The following is a 22,454-nucleotide window of genomic DNA, read 5'->3' as shown; positions in this document are numbered from 1 at the left end:
AGCTGGCGTCTATCAGTCTGCCTGTGCACGTGCTGTAAATGTTTACTGACTCGTTTGTGTTGTATCAATCTCTCGTGACTCCTGGCTGAATGAGACACGGCAGGGCGACCTTGACAGAGGAAAGATGGGATGGACAGAATGGTGCTGGAGAAGTGGTCCTGCGTCTTGGATGTGTCATAAGGATTTCTCTCTCCCATTTTTCTTTTCCACAAAACAATTTGTCATTAGACCACTTTGATATTGCCCCCAGGCTCAGCTATTCCCTGGGCCTAAAGCACAGAGGTGGCTAGCAGGTTTCCGCTGCATGCGTGTCTCTGACCCAGCCTATCAAGTTAGGCATTTTTCAAATTCGGGTGGTGTTTTCCTCCCCCAAGTTTGTCTTGTCTGCCTATTTCCCCCTCCAGCTCTTTCCACACCCTCTTCTACATGCCTTCATCCTTCTTTCTACAGCTGCTGCTTTCGCCTTTTCTTCTACCCTTGTCAGTCCTCACTTTTAGACCATTCACCAGCACGAACCCCCAGACTGTCTGTGCCCTGGGGTCGCTCACCCCAGCCAAGCTTGAGCAGAGACCCCTGTTGCCACCAGCATCTCTGCCCTCAGGGTCTGCATTGCTCTTCCCAAGCTCTGCCATCCCCAGCCCATCTCTCATGTATTTACTTTTCTAAAACTTCTCACGTTTGTTCTCACTTCTGGCAGCGGTGCAGCCATTGCAGCATTCTGGGCCCAGGCCTGCCCACAGTGTTGCGGGATCAAGGCCTGTGTCGGATCTACTCTGGCCTTCACTAAACAAGAGCTTTGCTTTTTGTCAGGCATTAAGCCCATGGCTGCTCTGGGCACAATTCTGGCTTTTTCCAGTCTTCTTTTCCCTTTCTTTTTACTGTAGAGGACCTTGTTTCTTCAGAGGGGAAAAAACCAAAATACTGTGTCAATATACCCTCCTGCCTCTGCATTTCTCATGGCACTCCTCTTTCCCTGTACCAGGCACAAGTTCTCCTCTGCTTTGTCCTCTTGCCTCTGACCTTGTGCTCTCTGTTCTCCTATATTGCAGCATTCCCCTAACCCCTTATTCTCAGTTTCTCACCTGCCCCTGAATCCTTCACCGTGCTGTGTAGTTTCTCCCTTGTTAAAGGCACAGCTCATCGCAGTTCCTGCTCATTTCCCATGGCTGATTTTCTTCCACACTTTCATGGTAAGTCCGTGTACGTAACCCATTCAGACTGAAGTCCCTCATCCCCTTAACCTGCCTTACGTGCTATACTGGAACTGCTGCTGCAAAAACCTTGAGCTTGGCAACATCTCCAAATTATTCTCACCCTTTCACCATTCAGGAGGTTTGACTCCACAGCAGTTGTGCTCTTGAAATCCCTTCCCTGAACTCACACTGCCCATTCTTTCCCTCGCTCTGCTGCTCCTTCAGCACTTCCTTAGGGATTTGCTCTCCCGGCATGGCTCTGGTTTCTCTCCTCCTGTTGCTCTGCATTCTCTGTAATCTTATCCACGCGCACACATTCAACTACCCTCCTTTGCAGCTGGCACATCCATATACTGTTTCTCTCTTCCTCAATGCCTAGCCATCCATCAGGCAGGGCTGGATAATCTGTCCCGATGTTACCTGTGTGACTCCACAACGGATAATGGTACTGGCTCTGTCATCTTCACTGTACAGCTGTATTAACTTAGTTTGAGTGTTCATGAGGACTAGAAAAAGCACTAGCCAAATCTTGGATATGTTTTTGGGGGCCAAAAGGTGAATTTCTCCTGTAGGCCACGTGGTACTGTGTAGTCAGGAGCATTTCTGGCTACAGCAGACTTCCCTGGGCTCTCTGCAGGCCTGCAAAGAGCTGCTTTAGGTGTTCCGGTCTGATCTCTCAGGTGCAATCCCACGTTTGAAACCTAGATGTTCCTACTTTGAATGCAAGTGGAATCTAATCAATCTTCCAAGAGGTCTTGATCATTTTTTTAAATATGAAGGAAAACACTTTCAGGGCATTTTAATCATGAACTGACTTGTAGATTGGACAGCCAGGAAGGGTTTGCAAGCTGTTATAACCCTCTTTGAGCTGCTGTAGTGGCTGTGGGTCAGCCAGGGTGGTTCAGCTCTTGGCCAGTCCATGGTTCTGTGCCGTGGGCTGAGCGAGGTGATGTCTGTGTCTTGCTCCTTGTTGGTTGAAGACCGTCCCCTGGTACTCAGGAGGGGTAATGCACATGCAGAGCTGCAGCACCGTGGCAGCGACCCTCTGCCCTGGGAGAACAGCTCGTACCCTCCCCACATCTCACAGGTAGGTTGACTTCGAATGTGAGATTTGGAATGTAATCCAGCTGCCCTTCTCCGGGAGATCGGTGATTTGGGAGGTGGGGTGTGCTGAGGGCATTGCAGGCAGCTCTGCTTGCTCAGAGGCCTGTGGGGATTCACATATGCAGTCCTGGACAAAAAAAAAATATTATCTGATCTGTTTTAAGCACTCTGAGCAGTAAAAGGGACAGCTTTTTTTCATAAACTTGATGGAATTCATGCAATTCTGAAACTTCCATCTACCAGTAATTGGATTGAGTTATATCCTTGTCAGCAGAGTTGCCCAGAGCTGACTATACTTTGCATAAATACTTAAAAATATTGAACAAGTCTTCTCTTTATTTTTTTTTTGTTTGAACTGCATATGTGAGCTTGTTTTGCTTTAGATCACTAGATGGATTTTGTCTTTCTGCATCAAACTTGCTGCCTTAGCTCTGACCACCTGGAGGCAGTTGTAGCCATGGCCCCAGTAGCACTGGGAACAGAAATGCCATTAATTTGCCACCTCTCATGTTTACTACTTTTATATATTATTGCAGTAGACTTTTTGCCTGTTCCTTGTCCGGCAGTTCACACAGAGGTGGCTGTGGGGCCCTCTAAGGTACAAGACCTGCTGTTTTCCAATAGCCCTTCATGGTGTGGGTAATTCTGGATCTCTGAATTCATACTTTGCTTCTGGTTATACCCACATGCAGTTAAATTACAATCACTTAGCTTTGCAAGAGCAATCCTAATACTTTGGCAACTTGTCATCATCATCTGGTATTACTGTGGCATTCCTAAGCTCTGGTAGCTCAATCTTTTCTTTTTAATAGTTACTCGTCAGTAAAAATTTTTTGTTGAAGACCAGCTGGTAGCAGCCTTCATTAGAAACAGCCCTTGGACCTGTAATTTTGCTTAAAATAACAAAGACTGTCCCAATCTGCTTTGCATGTAACTATGTGGTCTGACAATTAATTATATTTTTAGCCTCTAATTAGTTGAGAGGCTTGAGATGGCTGTTCTGTTTCATTTGGAATCAAAATAAGGCTAATAAGGTTCCTGGTTGTTTCTTCTAACATCTCCTGTTTAATACCGGGATTTGTTTTTCCCCAATAAGTACATCAGGACTAACTCTACCATTTTAGCTGAAATTAAAACAAAATCTCTGCCTGGGGCAGGCACTGAGCACGGAGAGCTTCGCTCCAACTGCAAACAATTGGCAAAGCTTTATAAGCAATTAAAAATGAGTTTCATAGCGGGAAGCACGGAGCTGCCAGAGGGGCCACCCACCTCGCCTGGGGTTTGCTCCGAGAACTGTCGCAGCAGCACTAATGAGGCTGGAAGCCGTAATCGGCGCTTGCTGCGTTTCCCACCTCTCTAAAGCTCCACGTGCGGGTCTGAAGTACCCCGGTGCGCCCCGACAGGCATCCTTCATCCCTCCCAAAGGACCTCTGCTCCCCGCAGTGTGCCAACGGCAGGTGATTGCAGGGAGTGGCCGTGCTGTTCCTTATTATTCCGTGTTTCCTAAGCCTGGCTCGTGGTTGTTAATGGAGCTGTGCTGAAGGCAGGGGGCTGTTAAGCTTTTCACAAGCTTTTCTTTGAGGCTCCTGTAAGTACACACCGGTGAAGCAGCAATATGCTTTCATGGCACCTCCATGAGATGTGGAGTGGCAGAGAAAGAGTAAATGTTTCTTCCGATTTTTGACAGCATAATTGTTTGCTTGGGGAGTTGGGTTTTCCAGCAGACGTACAGTTTATATCGCACCTTGACTTGGTGTGTAGCTGTGAGGCAACCCGGGTGTTTGAATCCAGAGCTGCAATTCAGAAAATGGAGAATAGTCACTGGTTGTCTGTGAAATGTCTGGCTCGGGTGGTGGCTGAGCATCCTGGAGGAGGACAGGTCCAGTTCTGCAGGCAGAGCTTGGTCCTTCTGTCTAGGGTCATTTCACACAGCCCCCATGTCTCTTCAAGCATCTGCAGCAAATGAGGGCAGAGGTTTCAAGGCGGCTGCTGCTTCGGTCCCCGCTGCTCTGTTTCGTGCTGGGAGAGGCAAAGATCCCCAGGGGAAATAACGCGGTTGCATAACAGAGTGTACAATAACACGCGTGAGTCACATGGGCAAGAGGGCTATGGGGAGAGCAAATTAAGATTTTTATGAGTGTTCTCAACTCTAACACTTCCTTATTATCTGAGGGTTTGGCTTTGAGATTAATAGTGTCACGGTAGGATACAGGCTATAAAAATGCCCACATGAAATGCGTCGTTTTCGTGACTTCCCCCAGCCCAGGTGTGTCAGGCAGCAGCACCCTGCCGGCCCCGGCAGGATGGGCACTGCTAGTGCTGCCCTGCGCCTCCCTCCAGCCGCGCCGTGGGGGGGGCAGCGGGCACCCGCCTTTGCCACCCGTGGCCGTGGGCTGCGAGCCCCACGCTCTGCCCGTGATCGCACAGCAGCAGAACAGCGTGGGACTCTGGGCCGTGGTTTCCATCCATGTGTGAAAGGGCGTTGTGCTCGTATCTTCTCTCCAATGTCATCCTTTTTGTCTTGTTTGTCTCTGGTCCCCTCTTCATTTAATTTGGCAGGGTGAGCCTCTGCCTTGGCTGGACGTAGCAGGCGGTCAGCACCAGCCCACCCCCTGTGACCAAGATTTTAGGGGAGCTTCTGACCTGGATTTTGGGGGAATCCAACCTCCTGCATGGGAAGCAGCATCCTGGGCAGCTGCAAAACTGTGTGTGTGACTTCCACGGGAGCAGTGGTAGGAGCCAGCCCAGGGAGGTGTCAGGCAGTGGTGCTGGGCACATCGGGCAGCCGCCATCCTCTCTCACGAGGGCTGGAGACTGCTTGGCTGGAAGCCACAGCAGCAGAGCTGTCAGCCAGTCGAACACGGCAGCCTTTAGAAGGAGGAGGGACCACAGCCAGCCCTGAAAAGGGGGGATGTGTTTGGGATGCTAGCGGAGGAGCACGTGGAGCTGCACAAGCACAGGAGCAAAGTTGCCTGCAGACGGGTGGACTGGGCCAGGTGTATTTCGGGTCGTGCTGGAGGCCTGAGGCTTTTCTTGGTGGTACAAGCAGCGCTTGGTCTTTTGTGGTATCTCCTGGCTTCCTTCACCTCATAAATCCTCAGGAGCCCCTTCAGCTTCATCCCTGCTCCGGCCAGGAGGAAGCCCTTGGGGGTGGAGGAGCAGCGGCATTCCTGCGGGCTGAGCTAATGCAGCTGCCAGAGTCCTGGCTGCTGTGAGCTGCCTTCCTCTTGGGCAACTGGCTTTCAAGAATAGCTTGGGGGATGGGAGCGAGAAGGAACATCCTCAAACATGACGTAGCCAAAAAGAGTTGCAGTTTATAGCGATTATCGACTTCTCATACTAGGAAGGAAGGGAGACACTGAAGCAGACATTAGCAATGATTTAGTAAATTGGTACAAAGCGTACTGCAGGAAAAGTACTCGTGTCATTCGTTGTTATCAATAGTTCAGATATCTTCAGACTAGTGAACAAAGCATACTTAACATTTTACTTCCTGTGCTAATTGTGCTTTTCACCTAATTTGTAAGTCACCAGTTGGCAGCGACTGATGGTAAGCTGCCACTAGATTTTTTTTTTTTTTTTTTTTTTTTCTCCAAATGAATACTGATATGTGCGGTCATTTTGCTAAATAGTGGGAAAAAAGCTTTTTATAGTTGAAAAGAGGCAGGCTGGATCTGGGTTTGAAGTGAGATATTACAGTATTTGGCTTTTTCTGTTTTCCTAGGAAGAAAATTGATTCTCATTGTGGGTTTCTTTCATATTTTCCTGAAACTTGGTGATCTGCTTTTAAATGTAAGGTAATATATTGGACAAGTTTTGAATCCTTTCTAAACTCCCATTCCTTTTGTCTGTCCTTTCTTGTCAAGTGCATGGAAGGACATGAGAACTGGAAGTACAAAGGTAATTAGTCCTACCTGACAGCCACTGCTGGAGCAGGGTGGGAGCTCCCTTCTGCATCGTGCAGCAGTGCTGAAGGACTTGCATGCAGCTTGGTCATGATGAAGATTACATTTCAAAAATGATTCTAATGCTGGCATTCAGCTTCATTTTCTGATGTGTGGGTGTCAAACCTCACTTAATTCTGGGCTCGGAAAGAAATCCCCAAGTGGAAGGAAAGCTTTGAGTAGGTATTCAGAAACTCTTCTGCAGCTAACCTGATTCCTCAGTGGCAGGAGGAGTAATTCTCTGCCAGGATGTGTTGTGTGAGATGTTTAGACAGTCTCCAATTCTGCATTTATTGACATTTGTATTTCATCTAAGGAGGAAAAAGGTTAAAATAAACAGTGGCAAAACTTACCAAAGACCTTGAGGGTTTCTGGAGCTTTGGTGTGCTACAGGCTGCTGGTGACTGGCAGAAATCAGGTTTGGTTGATAAGCTCTAAGCCATCTTTAGGCTACACTTATGTATTGAACATCCCCGCTTAAAACATTGTTATTTTTAAAAATCGTTGGGACACGTGCAGATTTCCATGCTGCTTGTGTGCCCAGTGAAGGGGCTGTGCAGCCGGGTGGGTGACCCTGGGAACAGGAGTGCGCCGAGCAGCTACAGGGCTATCAACCCACTTCTGATGGCAGTGTTTAATGGCGTGTAACTCAGTCCCCTTAGTGGGGCTGGAAGAGCAGAACAGGGCAGAATTTGGGCAGGTGAGAGAGATGTTGGTGATCAGATGATCCCATATCAGAGAGATCTGAAAACTTCAAGGAAGGGTCTCTTCCTCCATGGAAATCCCAGGATCAGCTGTAGGACCATCCAGTGCTATTGGAAAGTATCTTCTCGGAGCAGGACCTTGCTCAGGTCTGGCTGCTTGGCTTTCCCCCTCGTTCAACATGCCTCCTGTGACTAGTCCCCCTGCTAGCGGGGGGAGAGCTGGCAGAAGGGGCTGCTACTTTTTGTATGGCACTCTGAGCTCTTGTGTCTTGCCTTACCTCCTAAGCAGGACAAGATTTGATTTTAGAGGTGACTTTCTCCCAAGACCACAGTAATCTTTTCCAAGCACTCAAGTTTTACATGAAGAAGTATCCTCCCCACATCCTTGAACCATAATGACCAAGTCTTTCTTCCTTCAGAGCCCTGCCATGCTCCCCCAAAGTGTGGGGTTTTTGTACCTCTGGGGTACTGGCTGGTCTATGCTGATGTGTACCAAGTCCTGTGTGCTGTAGCTGACTGAAAGGATTTGATGTCTCCCTGTGCTGCTGAATCTGACTTCCAGCAGCTCGTTAAAAGGGCACTAAATAGAGGTTAGCAGTGATAGGTACAGGGTGCTGGCCTCTTGGACTCTTGATTTTCACACACACCTCACCCCCTCTCTGTGTTCATACTGAAGTATTACTGTTGATCTGAACTTCTGCTCTAGCTTGTCTCTTTTTTGCTGCAGGTGAGACTAGTAGAAGAACAAGAAGAGACTGAGCTGTGATCAAACCAGGAGGTTTTGGACAGTGTCTAAGGATGGTGAGTATAGATGAGTCTCTCTCTGTCCTGTGTGGGTGGTTTTGTTCTTTCTTTGTGCATCCAGATTGTGTACTGCTACTAAATGTGTGAGAATAAATACAAGAATGGGAAAAAAGAGCACTATAGTATTGTGTATTATATATAATAATATAATAGAGAGCTTTGGCCAAGATGCTGTTGGTAGGATAAGTTTACCCCTAAAGTTGTTATTGGAATATACTGGGAAAAAAAGTAAATAAGACTGGAATCCCCTTCTGCCTCCTCGGACTACTGACATAATCATCCAGTTTTTGTGCTGTACTGATTTATTTTTACTTTAAAACTTAATGCCGGGGTTTCTCATTCTGTTGCTCTGTCACCTCTCAATGAAGATTTAACACCATGTTAATAACATGCTCTGGTGCCACCAAAGTAGCAGAACTTTCACAATAATTAGTCACAGAAAAGGTATAAAAGAATCTGGAAAGACTGAAACACAGCCAAAACAGCCAGATTGCTGATAAAATCGGATAAAATGCCTCTAATGCCTCCAGCAAGAAATAACCCAAAATACGTGCGATCTGATGAGAGGAAGAAAGCTGGAGACCAGGAATGTTGAAAGATATGCTGAAAGTGTCGTTAGGGGGGTAGTTTGAATAGAGGTTTGAAGGCAACATGGTGATCTGCATCTTGGGCTGTGGGTGGGCAGGGAGCCTGAGCGTTGCTGCAGTAACACAGTATTATCATCAGCTTCGTGCTCGCTGCTGGCAGAAGCGTATCATTATGTTGGAAGGAGTGCAGAGAAGAACAGCAGAAACAGTCAAAGGGCTGGAAATTCAAATTGAAGACCTGAAAATTTAGGTTAAACATGTTTGTTTTTTTTTTTTTTTTTAAAAAAAAAATCTGGCAGACTGCTCAAGGAAATAGTGATGTCTCCTATGGGACTGTCCCCCATGTGATCTATTAACAACTGGAATAGAAAAGGAAATGCGCTGTCTGCATTAATTGAACTGTCAGCTCTTATAGTTATGCACACATCATTTTTGGTGTAATCCCTATCCTCATGCTCCCTGGTTTTGCCTCAGGATCTCTTGTGCTTTTTGTTGTAAGAGCTTCTTGCCATGCTTCAGGTTGAGGAGCTTGCTCTGGGGTGGAAAGATGAAACTATGCCCTTCTTGTAACCTGGTAAAGTGTCTTACACTTCAAGTTGAAATTACCCTGGTGTCAGACTAGAAGTGTAAAGCCCAACAACTTCTTTGTATGGGACTGAGATGAGAGTGATGCAGATGTATCCAGATATGAAGTGGGGAAAAAAAAAGTGAATAAACACATGGAAGATGTATCAAAAATCCCTCCAGATAACATGGAAAAGGCCATCGAAGGCCTGGCTGGTCAGATACTGCATTGATGGGGGGTCACTGGTGAATGCTGCAGGGAGAGCCTGGGGGAAGCAGCCCACTGGTGTGTGCCCTCGCCTGCCAGGAGCTGCAGCGCAGGACTTGGTAATCCAGAAACAATTTATTGATGTTTTATGAACCCTTGGTAGATTTTTCTTCCATTAATTCATCTAGCTGCGGAGTTGTGCAGGGTAGCCCTTCTTGCTTTGTTTTTGAACCTGCCCCATATTTCACTTGATGGTCCCCAGGTCTTGTATTGGCAGTAAGGGTGAAATGTGGTCCTGCCTGTGAGCATCTCTGCCCTCTGGGATTTTGTAGATCTCTGTCAGATTCCCCTTAGACATTTGAAGAGCTCTAGTATTTTAAATTCTTATCTGTAGAGAAGCCATCTTTAATCCTTGTTAACCCCTCTCTGGACCTGTATTCTTTTTGGGGTGCGTAAAAGCTTTTGCTTTTCACTGCTCCTTTCCTGTGTCTTGACAGATACTTATCCTGACCTGGCTCTGGCCCACCCTTAGTTTAGTTGTAACCATGGATGGTTTGTTTTTTTCTAGACAAGAGTCTTCTGCTCCTTATCAATACTTGAAGATGATTTTACAGTTTCAAGGGACCTTCTGAAAATGATTTATGGGTTTTCCATATTTTATTAAAATGTTCCTTTGACTTTTTTTTTAAATTATTTTTGCCTTTTGAGAAGAAAAACCCACTCCACCCCCCAAAAAAAACCCAAACCAAAACAAAAAAAACCTCAAAGCAAACAAAAAAAAAAAAAGCCTAACCAGCAAAAAAACCCCACCCCTTCGCCCACTGTGTTAGGAAGATATAGTCTTTTTGTTTCCCATGGCAAGGGGGAGAAAGCAACTTATAATTGCAAGCTGTAGAAATAAGCACTTGCCTCCACCTACTTACCTGAGCTTCTGTCAGCGGTTGGAGGTAGAGAGCTGATATAAACTCTTGACAACCCCCTTTGAGTCCTTTTGTGACCTCTCTGGAGGGTTGTTGGGTTCTGGGTTAAACACAGGTCTGCAGGGAGGTAGGAGGTCGGTTGCTGGTTAATGGATGCTCTGCTGCCTTGTCTGCTCACCCATGGGCGCTTCAGGGCTGGCCTTCTTCAGCCAGCTGCTGGGAGGGTTGGCTGGAAACCCTGTTCCCTGCAGGCATGCTGAGTGCTTAGTTAATTACTCCTGATTACTGCAGTCGGGGGTACTGCACCAAAGGGCATGCCCAAAAGCTTCTGCCTTACTCAGCAGCACCCCAAATGTGGATCACCAGTTGCTCTCCCCTTTCTGCTGTTATGAATTCTTGGTCTAAGTGTTGGTTAAGAGCTTTGTTTGCTTTGATTGTAAGACGCTTCTCATTTCTTCCGCAAAGACTAGCTGCTGATGAAAATGACCTTGAAACCAGGACTAGTGGTGTGGTTTAATCCTTAACTCTGGCTAATGGCAGTCCTAATGAGCACCCAGTACCTTAATACATTACTTAAAATTAACCTGGCAGGTAAGTTAGTGCAAACTGCTGTACTGCTCTGCTGGCAGCTCAGCACTCAGCTCTTACCACACGCTGTATAGCTTGCATGGCAGTATTCCCTCCTCTTACTGCTGTGAATATTGAGACTGTACACAGACATCTGGATTTCCACAATGCTTCATACATTTTAGAGCAGACCATGACTGTTAGTCTAGGTGGTATTTTTCAGGTTAACCATCCCTTGTCCCCTCCTGATGGCATATGGAGTTGATAGCTCTTGACTTCTGTTCTTTAGTCCCTCTTATCAAAGGCTTCTTGCTTCGTATTTCTGTTACGTGCTCACCTCTGGGCAGCTTTCTGAACAAATATTAAATGCAGTATTACAGATCTGTAAGCTCTTCTGTCATCCTGTAAAGATGAAAAGATGGCACTCGCCATCCCAGTCCTGATTTACAGGGTATAAAATAGTGATTTCTCTTCATGCAAGTTAAGGGGTTTATTTCTGGGAGGCCACCTCAGTAGCACAGCAGCATTTCAGTTCACCCAAGGACCTCCTTAGGCTTTGAGGAAATGAACTATTTTTGTAGAGGGACCTGAAACAAAGATGCCCTTTGTGCAACAGAAGTAGGGAAGGCAGAACAAGAAGTCCCTTTGGCCACAGCTAGTCAGCTCTCTGCATCAGCTTATGTAGATCCCCTGCCTAGGCAACAGAGAGAAATAGGAATGCGTGTCTGAGAGCAGTTCATGTCACCTGATGCAGGTATCTGCTAAGCAAAAAGAGGATAGATTTTAACTTTTAGGATGAGGTAAATGATACAAGTCTCTCCCTTTTTCTTAGCTGTCAAAAGATCTAGATAACCAGTTCCTACCTTTGATCTTGATCGAAAATATTCAGTCCTGGACAGATATAAACTAGAGTACCCTGATAACACCTCTGCTGCTGGGAGCATCACAGCCCACAGTGGCTGGTGAAGGCTCAGTGTCTGCCAGAGCCTCAGGCTGTTGGGCAGAGCTGCCCTGGCTCCCACTGATTTGCTTCTGATGTTCTGGGAGCTCCTTCCCAGGACAGTCACCACCTCCTGCCAGTTTTTCTGTTGTTTTTATCCATCTGGAGGCAGATTAGGGCAGTCTGTGCAACGGGTGTGCTACGAGGGACAGGGCTGTAGATTCAGATTCTGCTATCCATGGCTACAGCTTCTTGCTTTCCCTCCTCCATCTGTGGGGTGATGTACCATGCTGTGGTGATGAAAAGCCCACCCTTAAAATGTAGAAGGGATGGAAGTGGTGCCCTCTGCCTAATGAAAGAGTATTTACAGTAATTTTATTTGTGGTGCCAAAAAGAAACAGAGATAAAAGTATGGCAGGGTTGGGAAGGTTAAGTCTCTACTCAGAAGTCTGAGTCCAGTGTGCTGGTGGTGGCACCTCCCTGCAGCAGACGGGACCAGTTTTCCTCTTATCATTTGGCTGCTTGCTTCCACCTTTCTGCAAGTGATAGATTCTGCCAGCACCTGTGTTTCACAAGGGGTTTGGGCTCCTCTGGTATGTTTGTGTGTCATGCATCTCTTTGAGGCACTTACAGATCTTTCTTTGGGTGGGTTGTCATTTTTGAAGGGGAGGGATTGAGCTGCAGACCCATGAAGAGGAATCGGAGGTGATCCATCAGGGTGGGTGTCAGCTGCTCTTTGATCACCCTTTCCCCATCCTGCAGAAAGCTGGGGTAGCCGCTGACAAAAAAGATGCAGTTCAGGGTGTTGACTGGCTCCAGGCCCCGAGAGAGATTTCGGTGTCTCAGTGGCTGTCCTCTGCTTCCAGTACGGATTCCTTGGGCACGTGGGACCAGTCGGCAGCTCAAGCCCATCAACCCCCGTGCTGCAGGCTGGGCTCCTGGTGCATGCAGGCATGTTTTCACAGGGAATATCGTCTCCCTTGGAGGCTGCAGGACTCCCCTTGAGTACCAATCTTGCTTTTGCTAAGCAGTGTACTATCTCAGAGCCTGCAGATCCCTTTTGGGACCTTAAAGAGAGGTTTCAAGCTGTTTACCTGCAGAGTGCAAGCAGAAATACGGACGGGTGGGAGGAGCAGCACAAGAGAGCCACTTGTAGCATGAACAGTGTGCAGTGCTAGTGGGAGGAAAAAGGGTTAATTACTGCCAACTGGCCTTTAAAAACATGCTGCCCATGTTCTATTCAGCTCCTCTCTTCCTCAGACTACATGAAACCTTTAAGGTTGTTGCGATTGGGAGAAAATGAGGGAGGTTTCTCTCTCTGCCTGCATGAATGCACATATGCGTGACACTCAGAGGAGCCCAGTTATGTGAAAATAACCTTGTCTTCCCTGTTCAGTCTGGTGGTGGTTAGTGATAAGGGAGCAAATACCAGCTGTTCAGCCAGGAAGGCATCTGGGGTGGCATTTAGGAAATCCCTCTAGCTAAGCCAGCTAAACGAGGCTGCGAGCACTCAGCGTTCCTGCGCTTGGCCACCCAGGCTGCCCAGCACCGGGCGGTCTCACCGCCACTGCTGCTGGCCTGGCCGGGTTGGCTGGATGGAAACAAGAGCAGGTATTTTGTGAACTGTTGGAGAAAGAAGTGAAAGTGGTGGAGTTTGAATCCAGTTCCTCCTGAAACTGAGGCGCTGTTGGACTTCAGGGCAAGGTCTGCTTCTGCTCTGAATGAGGCTCAGCTCTTGGGCAGAAGTTTCTAATGTTTTTCTAATGCTAAAAGTGAAAAAATACTTCAGTGAAAGCAGGAGAAGATCTATTTGTGGATGTTCAGGTCACCTTAGGTTGGAAATTCAAAGTAATGATCTGATGAGCAACCTTTTAACTCTGCGCAGCTGCAGCTTAGGGTTACAAAGGTCCTTCTGCAACTTGAGCTGAAAACAGTCCCTGTGCCAGGCCCTGAACCTAGTGCTGGTCCTAAAAATCTCACCATGGGTCAGAGCAGAGCTCTTACCTGCCTTGTTCATCTGTTTGTATGTTATAAACACTGGTCATGTGTTGTATGTACTTAATATGTTAGTGATATATGTTCTGACTCTACCAAAGAGACTTCTGTGCTTCAGCTGTTACCAACAGACGTGCTCTGTTGCTTTTCTTCTCCTACATGTTAGGAGAGGAAAAAATAATATTGGTTTTATAGTTTTCATAGCTACACTGTTTCCAGTATAAAGGGTTCCTTCCACCTTCTGCTGCTCTGGCTTTTCAGCAGACCTCTGGCATTTGCCCCAGAGGAGAACCTGCAGGTAGCAGGGCACTTCTCGTGCCACTCGGATTTGGCCAAGACAAATCCATAATCTCATCCATAACCCTCTTCTTATTGTGGTGACTTTATATGTAATGCAAATGCGTTTTTGTTTGGGGTGTGAGCTGGAGTTGAGTGCCCCCGAGGCTGGGCAATCGCAGACGTTTGCCCACCATGCACCATGTAAACGGTGGAGCTGGACGGAGCCACGGTGGTAATGGGATTTCATGGCTTATCTCCAGGTGTGGTTGCATTTTCTTCTAGGGCTTTTATCCTGAACACTGAAGCCTGTGTGACCGCGGCCTGTGGGGTAGTTTGTGTGCGTTTTCTCAGCAAAGGAGTTTGCTGAACAGCTTTTTGCCTGGGCCCTGCTGCCCTGCAGTGACAACAGGCAGCAGGTCTGGATGTTGCAAAGCTGTCCCTTGATCAATGCAGCTCAGAATTATCTAACCCTTAACAATTCTGCAGAGAAATGCCCAAATATTTTATCTGACTTGAGAAAAACCTTTTGAGATGCTGTTGGTGTTGCTAGGTAGAGCTGTCTGTGGTGTCTTTGTGACAACCACATCTAAGAGGAGCTTAATGGCTACAGGCCATGCTCTGTTTTGATGGTCCAGGAGCAAAACCTGGTATGATTTGAGAGAAGCAGTTGGGCCTGTGCCTTGGAGGATTAATGAAGGGGAAGGTTTTAATTTTGCATTTTAAGAAAGAGATTCTCACTGGCTCAGTTGTGGGAGCTGGTGATAGAAATGGATGTGGCATTGCCCAGGAGGCTGCTGTTCTGTAGCTTCTGGGATGGGCTGTGACCTGGGGAGCTTGCTGTTTGCTCATGGACTTGAACAAGAGACAGTAAAAGCCAGCTCCTGGGGAGCTGGGTGCTCAATGCACAGCATTTCCTGCACCCAAGGTATTTCCCCGATGTCTGCAAGCATCGCTAAACCGGAGTTGGTAAAACTTCTCATGGGAGCTAACTGTCCAGGCTGTCGGCGGGGGGAGCGGTGGCCCCAGGGCCAAGCTCTGGCACACGGGTGCTGGTGGGAGCCAGAGACATCCAGTTCCCCCCTGCACACACGGCAGCTCCTGGGAAGGAAAACTTACAGGCTCAGGAGTATTCAGCAGTGAGGAAGCAGCAGGGTGGCCCCTTTGTCCTCCCCTCTCTGGCCGGGCAGAGGGGACCGTGGGGGGAGCGCAGGCAAAGGTTTGCAGGAGGAGGTTCCCGGCTGAGCACCCAAAAGCATCGGCCGGGGTGGAGGGCTCGGTGCCGGGGCACAAAGCCTCCTCGCCGCTATTGTTCCCGGCGCTCCCGCACACGCCATCGGTGCGGCACGAGGCAGGTGGAGGAGTGCCACGGGCCGGGCTCCATCTCTCAGCAAGCCGCTCCGCTTGGCCGCCACGGCGAGGACGGGGACGAGGAAGGGGATGCGTCGGCCCATCGGCAGGGTGCCAGCTCCGCGCGTGGGGACTGGAGGGAGAGAGAGAGGAGGGGGGTGATCCCTCCGTCGGTCTCTCCATTTTCTGTCTCGCCTGTCAGGGAGACACTTAGATGGCAGAGCCGAGCTCGGCGGCCTTCGGAGGTAGGTGGAGTCTGGCCGTCCTCCGCCCTCCCTCCCTCCATTGTCAGCGGCAGCGAGCGGCGGCAGCGGCGGGCACCTGCTCCGGCCACCGGCGGCAGGGATGCTCCTGCCCTTGGCGGCGGAACGGGGAGGCTGCGGCAATCCCGGCGCGAGGGTTTCGGAGCCGCTGCCGGCAGCAGCAGAGGGCCGGAGGAAGGAGATGCTGCTTGTGCGTGCCTGGCCCAGCCGCCGCCTCGGGAAATGAACATGAGTCTGCCAGGCCGCGTCTCCTGCTCCATGCTCAACTGCTTTGTAAGTGCTGCTTTTTTTTCCCCCCCCTCCCTCCTCTCCTCCGTGCAAGAGGAGCTGGAAGGCAGCTTCTCTCTCTCCAGCTCCTGTGCTGGGCCAGCTGCCCTAGATCTCAGGCCTGTCCTTGAGGCTGGGCTGCATGCCGATCTTCCTGCCCTGGATCCACCCGGCCTGGCGTGCTGCCCCTCTGCAAAGGGGGATCCCCTTCTCCTCCCTCCCATGTGCTGCCGGAGGATGCTGTGGCCCCTGTCGCTGCTGTGCTCCTGCCCTGCCCGGGCCCAAGGGCACAGCAGTGCCCGGCACAGCGGGTTGAGTCGGCCAGAAGGCCCCGGCGAGCGTGCCGTGCTACGCAGGCTCCAGCTGGTCCTTGCCCGGAGCTGGAAAATTACAGTGTGAGAGCAGCTGACCCCAGGGGAGCTTTGTGCTCCTGCCATGGCTGCGGTGTGCAAGGCAGGGGTGTGCGAGACCCCCTCCTGTGCTGATGCTGCCAGGATGGTGTGGTGGTGAGAGGGGGTCCTGAGCACTGCACCTTTTATTATGCGTTAAGGGAAAGTAGTTTTCTTGCTCAGAGGAGATCTGATGCCCCCTCCTGTAGAAAGCCCCCCCCCCCAAGGAGGACTCGTGGCCAGATGGGATCTGAGGGCTTCAGGAGATGGCTGGCTTGTGAAGAGAGGGGGGGTCCTCAGCCTCCTGCCCTGCTGATACCTCGGAATGGGGCCGTGGTAGGAGGAGAGGCTGGACCTCCCGCCTGTCTCGTGCTGCAGGCGAGGAGGGACTCAAGGACACCCAGGCTGATGGAGAGCTCTGGCTGCACTGTTCCAGTTCTTGCTGCTCACTGGGATTTCTTTGCGAGCTGCAAAGTGGTGATGGGAGAGGATCTCTGCTCCCCAGCTGCCACGCCGGCACGCACCTTTCCTTTGTGTTCTCCTGGGCTAGTGCCTCGGCATCAGAGCAAGCCACTGGCAGGAGCGACCTGCCCGAGTGGTCTCCAGTAACCAGTGGCTGCTGGAGTAGGTGCTGTGTCCCACGTCCTTCGCATCCTCACGCAGGGACCTGGTGAGTGGGTGAGGAGGGGCAGCGCCTTTGGCTCTAGCTGGGGTTGATGCTGAGTTTTATGCTAGCTACGAGCAGTGTGTGCACAGGTACCCCGGCCCCGGGGAGGAGGTGGGCTGAGTGCGGTCTGGCTGCCCCGGTCCGAGGCCCAGGGAGCGCTTCAGGCCGGGCTGTGCCTGTGGGTGCTGAGGCTTGAGCAGCTGGCAGCAACATAAGGGGATTCAGCATCGTTTTAAATAGAACTGAGCCAAAAGGGTTGGGTTCTTGTTTATTCAGACTGAAATCCGGGGTTCTGGCTTGGGTGACTTACCCAGAAAGATACTTAATTTTAAAATATTATTTGATGCTTATAGAGCAGAGTATTTCCTAATAATGCTGGCCTAGAGGAGCTATAGTTAGATAGCAAAAGGCATTCTGAAGAAAACATTCCCATACCGGAGATGTGGAATTAACACTGTCCTGGGCTCCCAGCAGTGAGCATCCTCAGCTGAGTGGATACCTCTCCTTCATACAGCAAGCTGGTGGTTTGACAGAGTGTGGGGCGAGGGTTGGTGAAAATTGGGACCAAGATTTCATGAGTGACTGAAGATTCACAGGTCCCAAACTGAGACACACTCTCCACTTTTCCAAGGATGGTCTGCCCAGGCTCCTTGTGTCCTCTCAGGCCACTTTTCTGAGGCCTCCAGGGACTTCCCAGGGTGTCTGTGTGAGCAGGTTAGGGCACGTTCACTGTCCTGAGGATGAATGTCCTGCTTGGGTGCTGTCACCAGTCAGTAACGCGTGTTGTGAATTGGGACCATTTAGATACAGTTGGTACCAGGTTACGTTTCACACTTGAGTGTTCTGGGAAGAGCCTGAAGCTTTTTGAGATTTCTTTGGGCTGAGTAAAAATTAAAACTCCCAAAATAAAGTCATTATGAACCTAAGAGGAGGAAGAGTAGGTTGAAGCTGGACTGTAGATGGAACCCTCTGTTATGATGTTTCTGAGGTGGTGCCATAGTGAAGGTAACAGGGTAATGTTTGACGTGACAAATTACCATCACATCAGTCCAAGATCCTGTGTGTGGTCAGGGTGTATCTGCTTGGCTTTCCAAATACCACACGGTTGGAAGAGATGGGACTTGGAGACCTGCTTCAGTCTTTCCCTGTGGCAACAGCCAGAGGAACTGCTGGGGTCCTGCAATGCAGAGTATGGTCCAGAGGCAGAACAGGCGTTTCCACGCACAGGTCCAGGGGATCCCCAAGGCAGTATGGTGCCAAGAATATCCAGAAGCTTTGGGTTTTGGCTTTTCATAACACATGCTGGCTGGGGCCTGTCTCAATGTGTGTTTTGTTTGCAATGCAGGGTGAGGAAGGCCCTCCCAGTTTGGAGTATATCCAGGCCAAGGACTTGTTCCCCCCGAAAGAGCTTGTGAAGGAGGAAGAATCATTGCAGGTAAGGAAGTAAGAAAACCAAAACAGCTTTGGGATGCGGCAGGCTCGACTCTGGTAGTGTGAAACCTGAGAGCAGTTCTCCAGCCCAGGATGTGTTCTGGAGGTGGCAGGCTGGCCAGGGCTGTAGGTGACATTCGGACCGGCAGGTCCTTCTGCGTGCGTGGATGCTGCTGATGGCAGTTCTGCACACCCTGGCCCTGCCTTCCCAGCCCTGCCAAGATGCTGTGATTTGTACAGCATTGCATCTGCTGCTTGGAAACACGGCTGGAGCATGATGCAATACAGAGCTGTCCTGGGTATTCCCTGTCCTCCGCCCGTGCTGACAGTGAGAAATTGTGACACTGCCTGTATAGCTCTCCGCAGCAGGTAGATGCTTTCTGGGACAGGTCGAATATCAGGGCTAGGCTGTGCTCTGGGTAGCCATAGCGTGCACTTGCAACGGCTGATCTGGCCTTAATACACGTTGCTCCTGGCATTTTCCAGCTGCAGAGCTGTGGGAAAGAGAAACCTCCATATGGTACCAGCTTCCTGCCGCAAAAGGCCCTTGAAAGAGACCCGGGTACTGTTGCTGCTGTGCAGCAGGGCCAGCGTTCTGAACAGTGGGAGCCAAAGACTCCTGGTGTTTGTTGCTTCCTTTAACACAGTCCACTGCTGCCTTGTCCCAGTGCTCGTCCTGTGGCTGGAGCCAGGCTCACGTATGTTCTCACTGCTGCTGCAGTATTTGAGCTTGCTCTGTGATTGGCATCGTCTCGATAAACGGTGCTGGTAGAAGGAAGGACTGAAATGTGGCAACAGGAGGATTGACTTGAAGGAGCAGACGCGGGCTGAGGAGTTGCACGGGGTCAAGGCCGCAGGTCTGTGGCCTGCGGGAGGTGAAGCTGCTGAGACAACTCTGAGCTGAGACTACCTGGAGAAGAGCAGAATCTGCTTTAGTCTTCTGCGTGGAGGACCATAAAGTTCACCCCTCCCAAAGCGTAATTTGCGTTCAGTAAATTATTATTCTCTTAATGTAAAATGAAGTCTAAAAGGACGCCATCGGCTTGATAACAAGCTGTATTCGGGCACCTGTCAGTTCTTGCAGTTTTACCATCCCATTTCTAATCTGTCTCCCTTTTGTTTCTGTGTGAAAGAGCCACGTAAGTAGAAGAAATACGTGCCAACTAAAACCAGCTCTGGCGAGCGTGCATAAACAAACAGAAATAAAGAGAGTATATTCTCTCAATGTCAAATAATTAACATTTTTAAAGAGTATTCAGACCGGTGCCAGTCTAAGGTTGTTATTTTTGTACAAGTAACTTAAGAAGGGAGAAGTTGACAGTACAATTGTCACTGACCATCTGAAATCCAGGAAATTCAATTTTTAGGCATCATATACCCAAGTCATAGAAACAACTTAGAAATAAAGACAAGGTGGTCTGACTTGTCCTAATTACAGTGTAATGAATTGTTTCATCAGATGCCCTGTCTGGCCAGTAAAGGGCTCTGGCTGAAATGATAAATCTTCATGACATTTTTTGCATAATTGGTTACCAACATCACCTGGTGTAGGTGGCATTCAGGGAACAATGAGGACTCTATTTAGCTAAGGAAAAAGGGGCCCTGGTGAATTTTAGGCTGTGATGCCTTTTTTTTTTTTTAATAGAAGAAAAGTCAAACTTGGCCATCTGCCAGGACCCGCAGTTTTAAAAATAGCTATGGTATGTCCGGGCTGATAGAGAGAAAACAGAGACTTGATTATTTGGATTTTTTTTAAAAAAACAAATTCTAATACAGGTAACTTTAATGAAGTTTCCTCAGTCATACAAATAACTGTATATAGGGATTCCCTCAGAGCCTTGCTAGCAGAAATTGGGCAAAACCTTGATTCATTTTCTTACCTGGATTGGTATCAGGGAGTCTTGTAGTGCTGCTAAGAGCCCTTGTCATTTAAATGATGCAGCAGGCTCACATATGTGAAGCTCTGTCTTGGGCAGAGGACTCTGATCCATCGTTTCAGGCTCTGCCTGGAGCTGTGTAGAGCACTCCTCGGCTCATGTATGAGCTGTGCATGAGGTTGGGTCCTTTATCATACTGCTTGCACTATCCTCCACAAGTAATTACTCATCAGGAGGTAGGTGCTCAGTGGCTCCTGAGGCACCTTTGGATCCTCTTGATCCATCTCATGGGGCTGGGCAGTGGGTACCAGTCCTGGTTTGTGCTGTTGTCTGCTCTCAGTGCATGAAGAGCACATTGCTGTGAAAGATTTCCCGCAGGAGATGCACTGCAGAGGCGGTAGGAAGAGTGGCACTTGGCATTTACAGTGTGCAAAATACTCTACATGTGTCCTGAATTAGTGATGTCTCCCTTCCAGGTCCCATTCACTGTGTTGCAGGGTGAGGGAGTGGAATATCTTGGCCATGCAAATGATGCTGTGATTGCCATCTCCAACTACCGGCTCCATATCAAATTCAAGGATTCTGTGATCAATGTAAGTCTGGATCTGCTTGTTCCTGCTGCCTGAGCCATAATCTCTCACAGTATTTTAGGCTGGAGGGGGGCACATAAGCCGTTTCTGTGGTCTGTGGCATGGAAGCTGTGCCTTTTGAAGGGTGTCAAGCCTGATGCTGTCTCTAGATACTGCTGGTTATGTAGTTGCTGTTTTGCTGCTGCATTTTGGTGTGTGGATGGGGTTTTTCTTTCAATAATAATTAGGTCTTTCCTTTGCTGTTCTTTTTAAATTCAGGCATTAAACTTGGCTGTTTTAAGACTGCTAAGGTCTCTTGCAGGCCAGTTTTAATGAGACTTGATTGCTGGTCTCCAGGTAGGAGTGGAGTTGGACAGTGGAGCCTGAAGCTTTCTCTCACTGTCCTGACCTGCCATCTTTTATCGCAGCTTTTATTTGGCTCAGTTACTTGTGCTTGTCTAGATGCGACTTAATCAGTAACTGGCCCCAGGTGAGAGACAACCCAGGGACAGAATAGAAATTGGAATAGTAATTTTGAAGGAAGCTCTACGCTGAGTCATGAAGCTTCATAAAACTCGGAATGGGTTTGTAGTTTGAACTAGAAGCTCATGATTGTTGGTAGAGCCATGACTGTGCATGATGGGCCTGTGGGCAAGGCTGTTGTGTCTGTTATGTGATGTGGTATGTCTTGTCATGCCCTATGTCTGTCCCTTGTAGGTGCCTTTGAGGATGATGGAAAGTGTGGAGTGTCGGGATATGTTCCAGCTTCACATTGTCTGCAAGGACTCCAAAGTGATCAGGTATCTGTTTTATTGCTATATTGCAGGTGCCACTGCAGGCCAGTTGCCATGATCAGCTCTGGTGTCTCCCTCCGTGTTGGAATTGAGCTGTTCATGGCCAAGGTTACTAAGACTTGATACTTTGTTCCTTTTCCTGGTGAAGTGGAGCAGAGCTCCCTATCTGTGCATCTTGGCTGGATGAATGTACCCACTGAGGATGATTTGCATTTGGGTTTGCAGGTGCCATTTTTCCACCTTTAAGCAGTGCCAGGAGTGGCTAAAGAGGCTAACTCGAGCCATTGCCCGCCCTGCTAAGCCTGAGGACCTCTTTGCATTTGCCTACCACGCGTGGTGCTTAGGAGTCTGTGTTGATGAGGAGGATCAACATGCACATCTCTGCCGTCCAGGTAAGCTCCTGGCCTGTCCCCTTCCTGCTCTTCTATCTGGAAGCACTGCAATGCAATTTGAACTGTTGTTCATAAAGTGCTGTCTGGCTACATCTTAAGTTCTGCTGTAGCCATAGCCCAAGTTCATCTTCCTGAGGGCCATTTTGTACCTGGCTTAGAGATCAGCTGATGGCCAGATGCAGCTGGATAACAAGCACAGTAAAAGGAATAATAGTAATAAGCACAATAAGGAGCATTCTGAGCCAGGAACACCTAAGCAGCTTTTCCCTTTCTCCTTGTGAATGAAGAAAACATCCCATACATTGGTAATCATCATGATAATAGAGAGCTCAGGGAGTTTTGTCTCTGGATAGTAAACATAATCAGTTTTGAGGCAGCATAGTTAATGAGTCCATCTGCATCTCCTTTCCAACATCTAGAAATTCTGTGACATTCCCATGATCATGTCTGTTTAGATGTCTGGCTCATCCTTACACAGGCACAAATAAAATCTTTGAATCCATAAAGAGAAAACAGCTGTGATGGTGCCCTCCTGTGGATTGAGAGTTTCCTTTCTCTGGGAACACAAAGTTCACTTGCAGTTGCTTTGTCTTTAAACAGCTTCATCATGAATAAAAGGGGATTAAAATGAGTGACAAACCTGACTTTA

General features: G+C 48.8%; 1 protein-coding gene across 4 annotated transcripts in view; it reads left to right on the top strand.

Moving 5' to 3' along the window:
- MTMR4 (myotubularin related protein 4) overlaps window positions 1-22,454 on the top strand; it is a 57,967-nt gene that overhangs the window by 13,530 nt on the left and 21,983 nt on the right. For 3 of the 4 annotated variants that reach the window (XM_042791552.1, XM_033004012.2, XM_033004005.2), the window contains exons 2-6: window positions 7,673-7,746; window positions 18,088-18,177; window positions 20,527-20,643; window positions 21,337-21,419; window positions 21,639-21,805. In XM_042791552.1, coding sequence (XP_042647486.1) covers window positions 7,744-7,746; window positions 18,088-18,177; window positions 20,527-20,643; window positions 21,337-21,419; window positions 21,639-21,805 — 460 coding nt within the window. In that variant the 5' untranslated portion in view covers window positions 7,673-7,743. Of the gene's footprint in view, window positions 1-7,672; window positions 7,747-15,297; window positions 15,693-18,087; window positions 18,178-20,526; window positions 20,644-21,336; window positions 21,420-21,638; window positions 21,806-22,454 lie in introns of those variants that run through there. The other variant, XM_033004017.2, reaches the window with a different exon arrangement.

Source organism: Tyto alba, unplaced genomic scaffold (assembly GCF_018691265.1).
Source record: "Tyto alba isolate M040663 unplaced genomic scaffold, T.alba_DEE_v4.0 Super-Scaffold_19, whole genome shotgun sequence".
NCBI classification, from domain to species: domain Eukaryota; kingdom Metazoa; phylum Chordata; class Aves; order Strigiformes; family Tytonidae; genus Tyto; species Tyto alba.
This window is presented reverse-complemented; position numbering and strand designations above follow the sequence as displayed.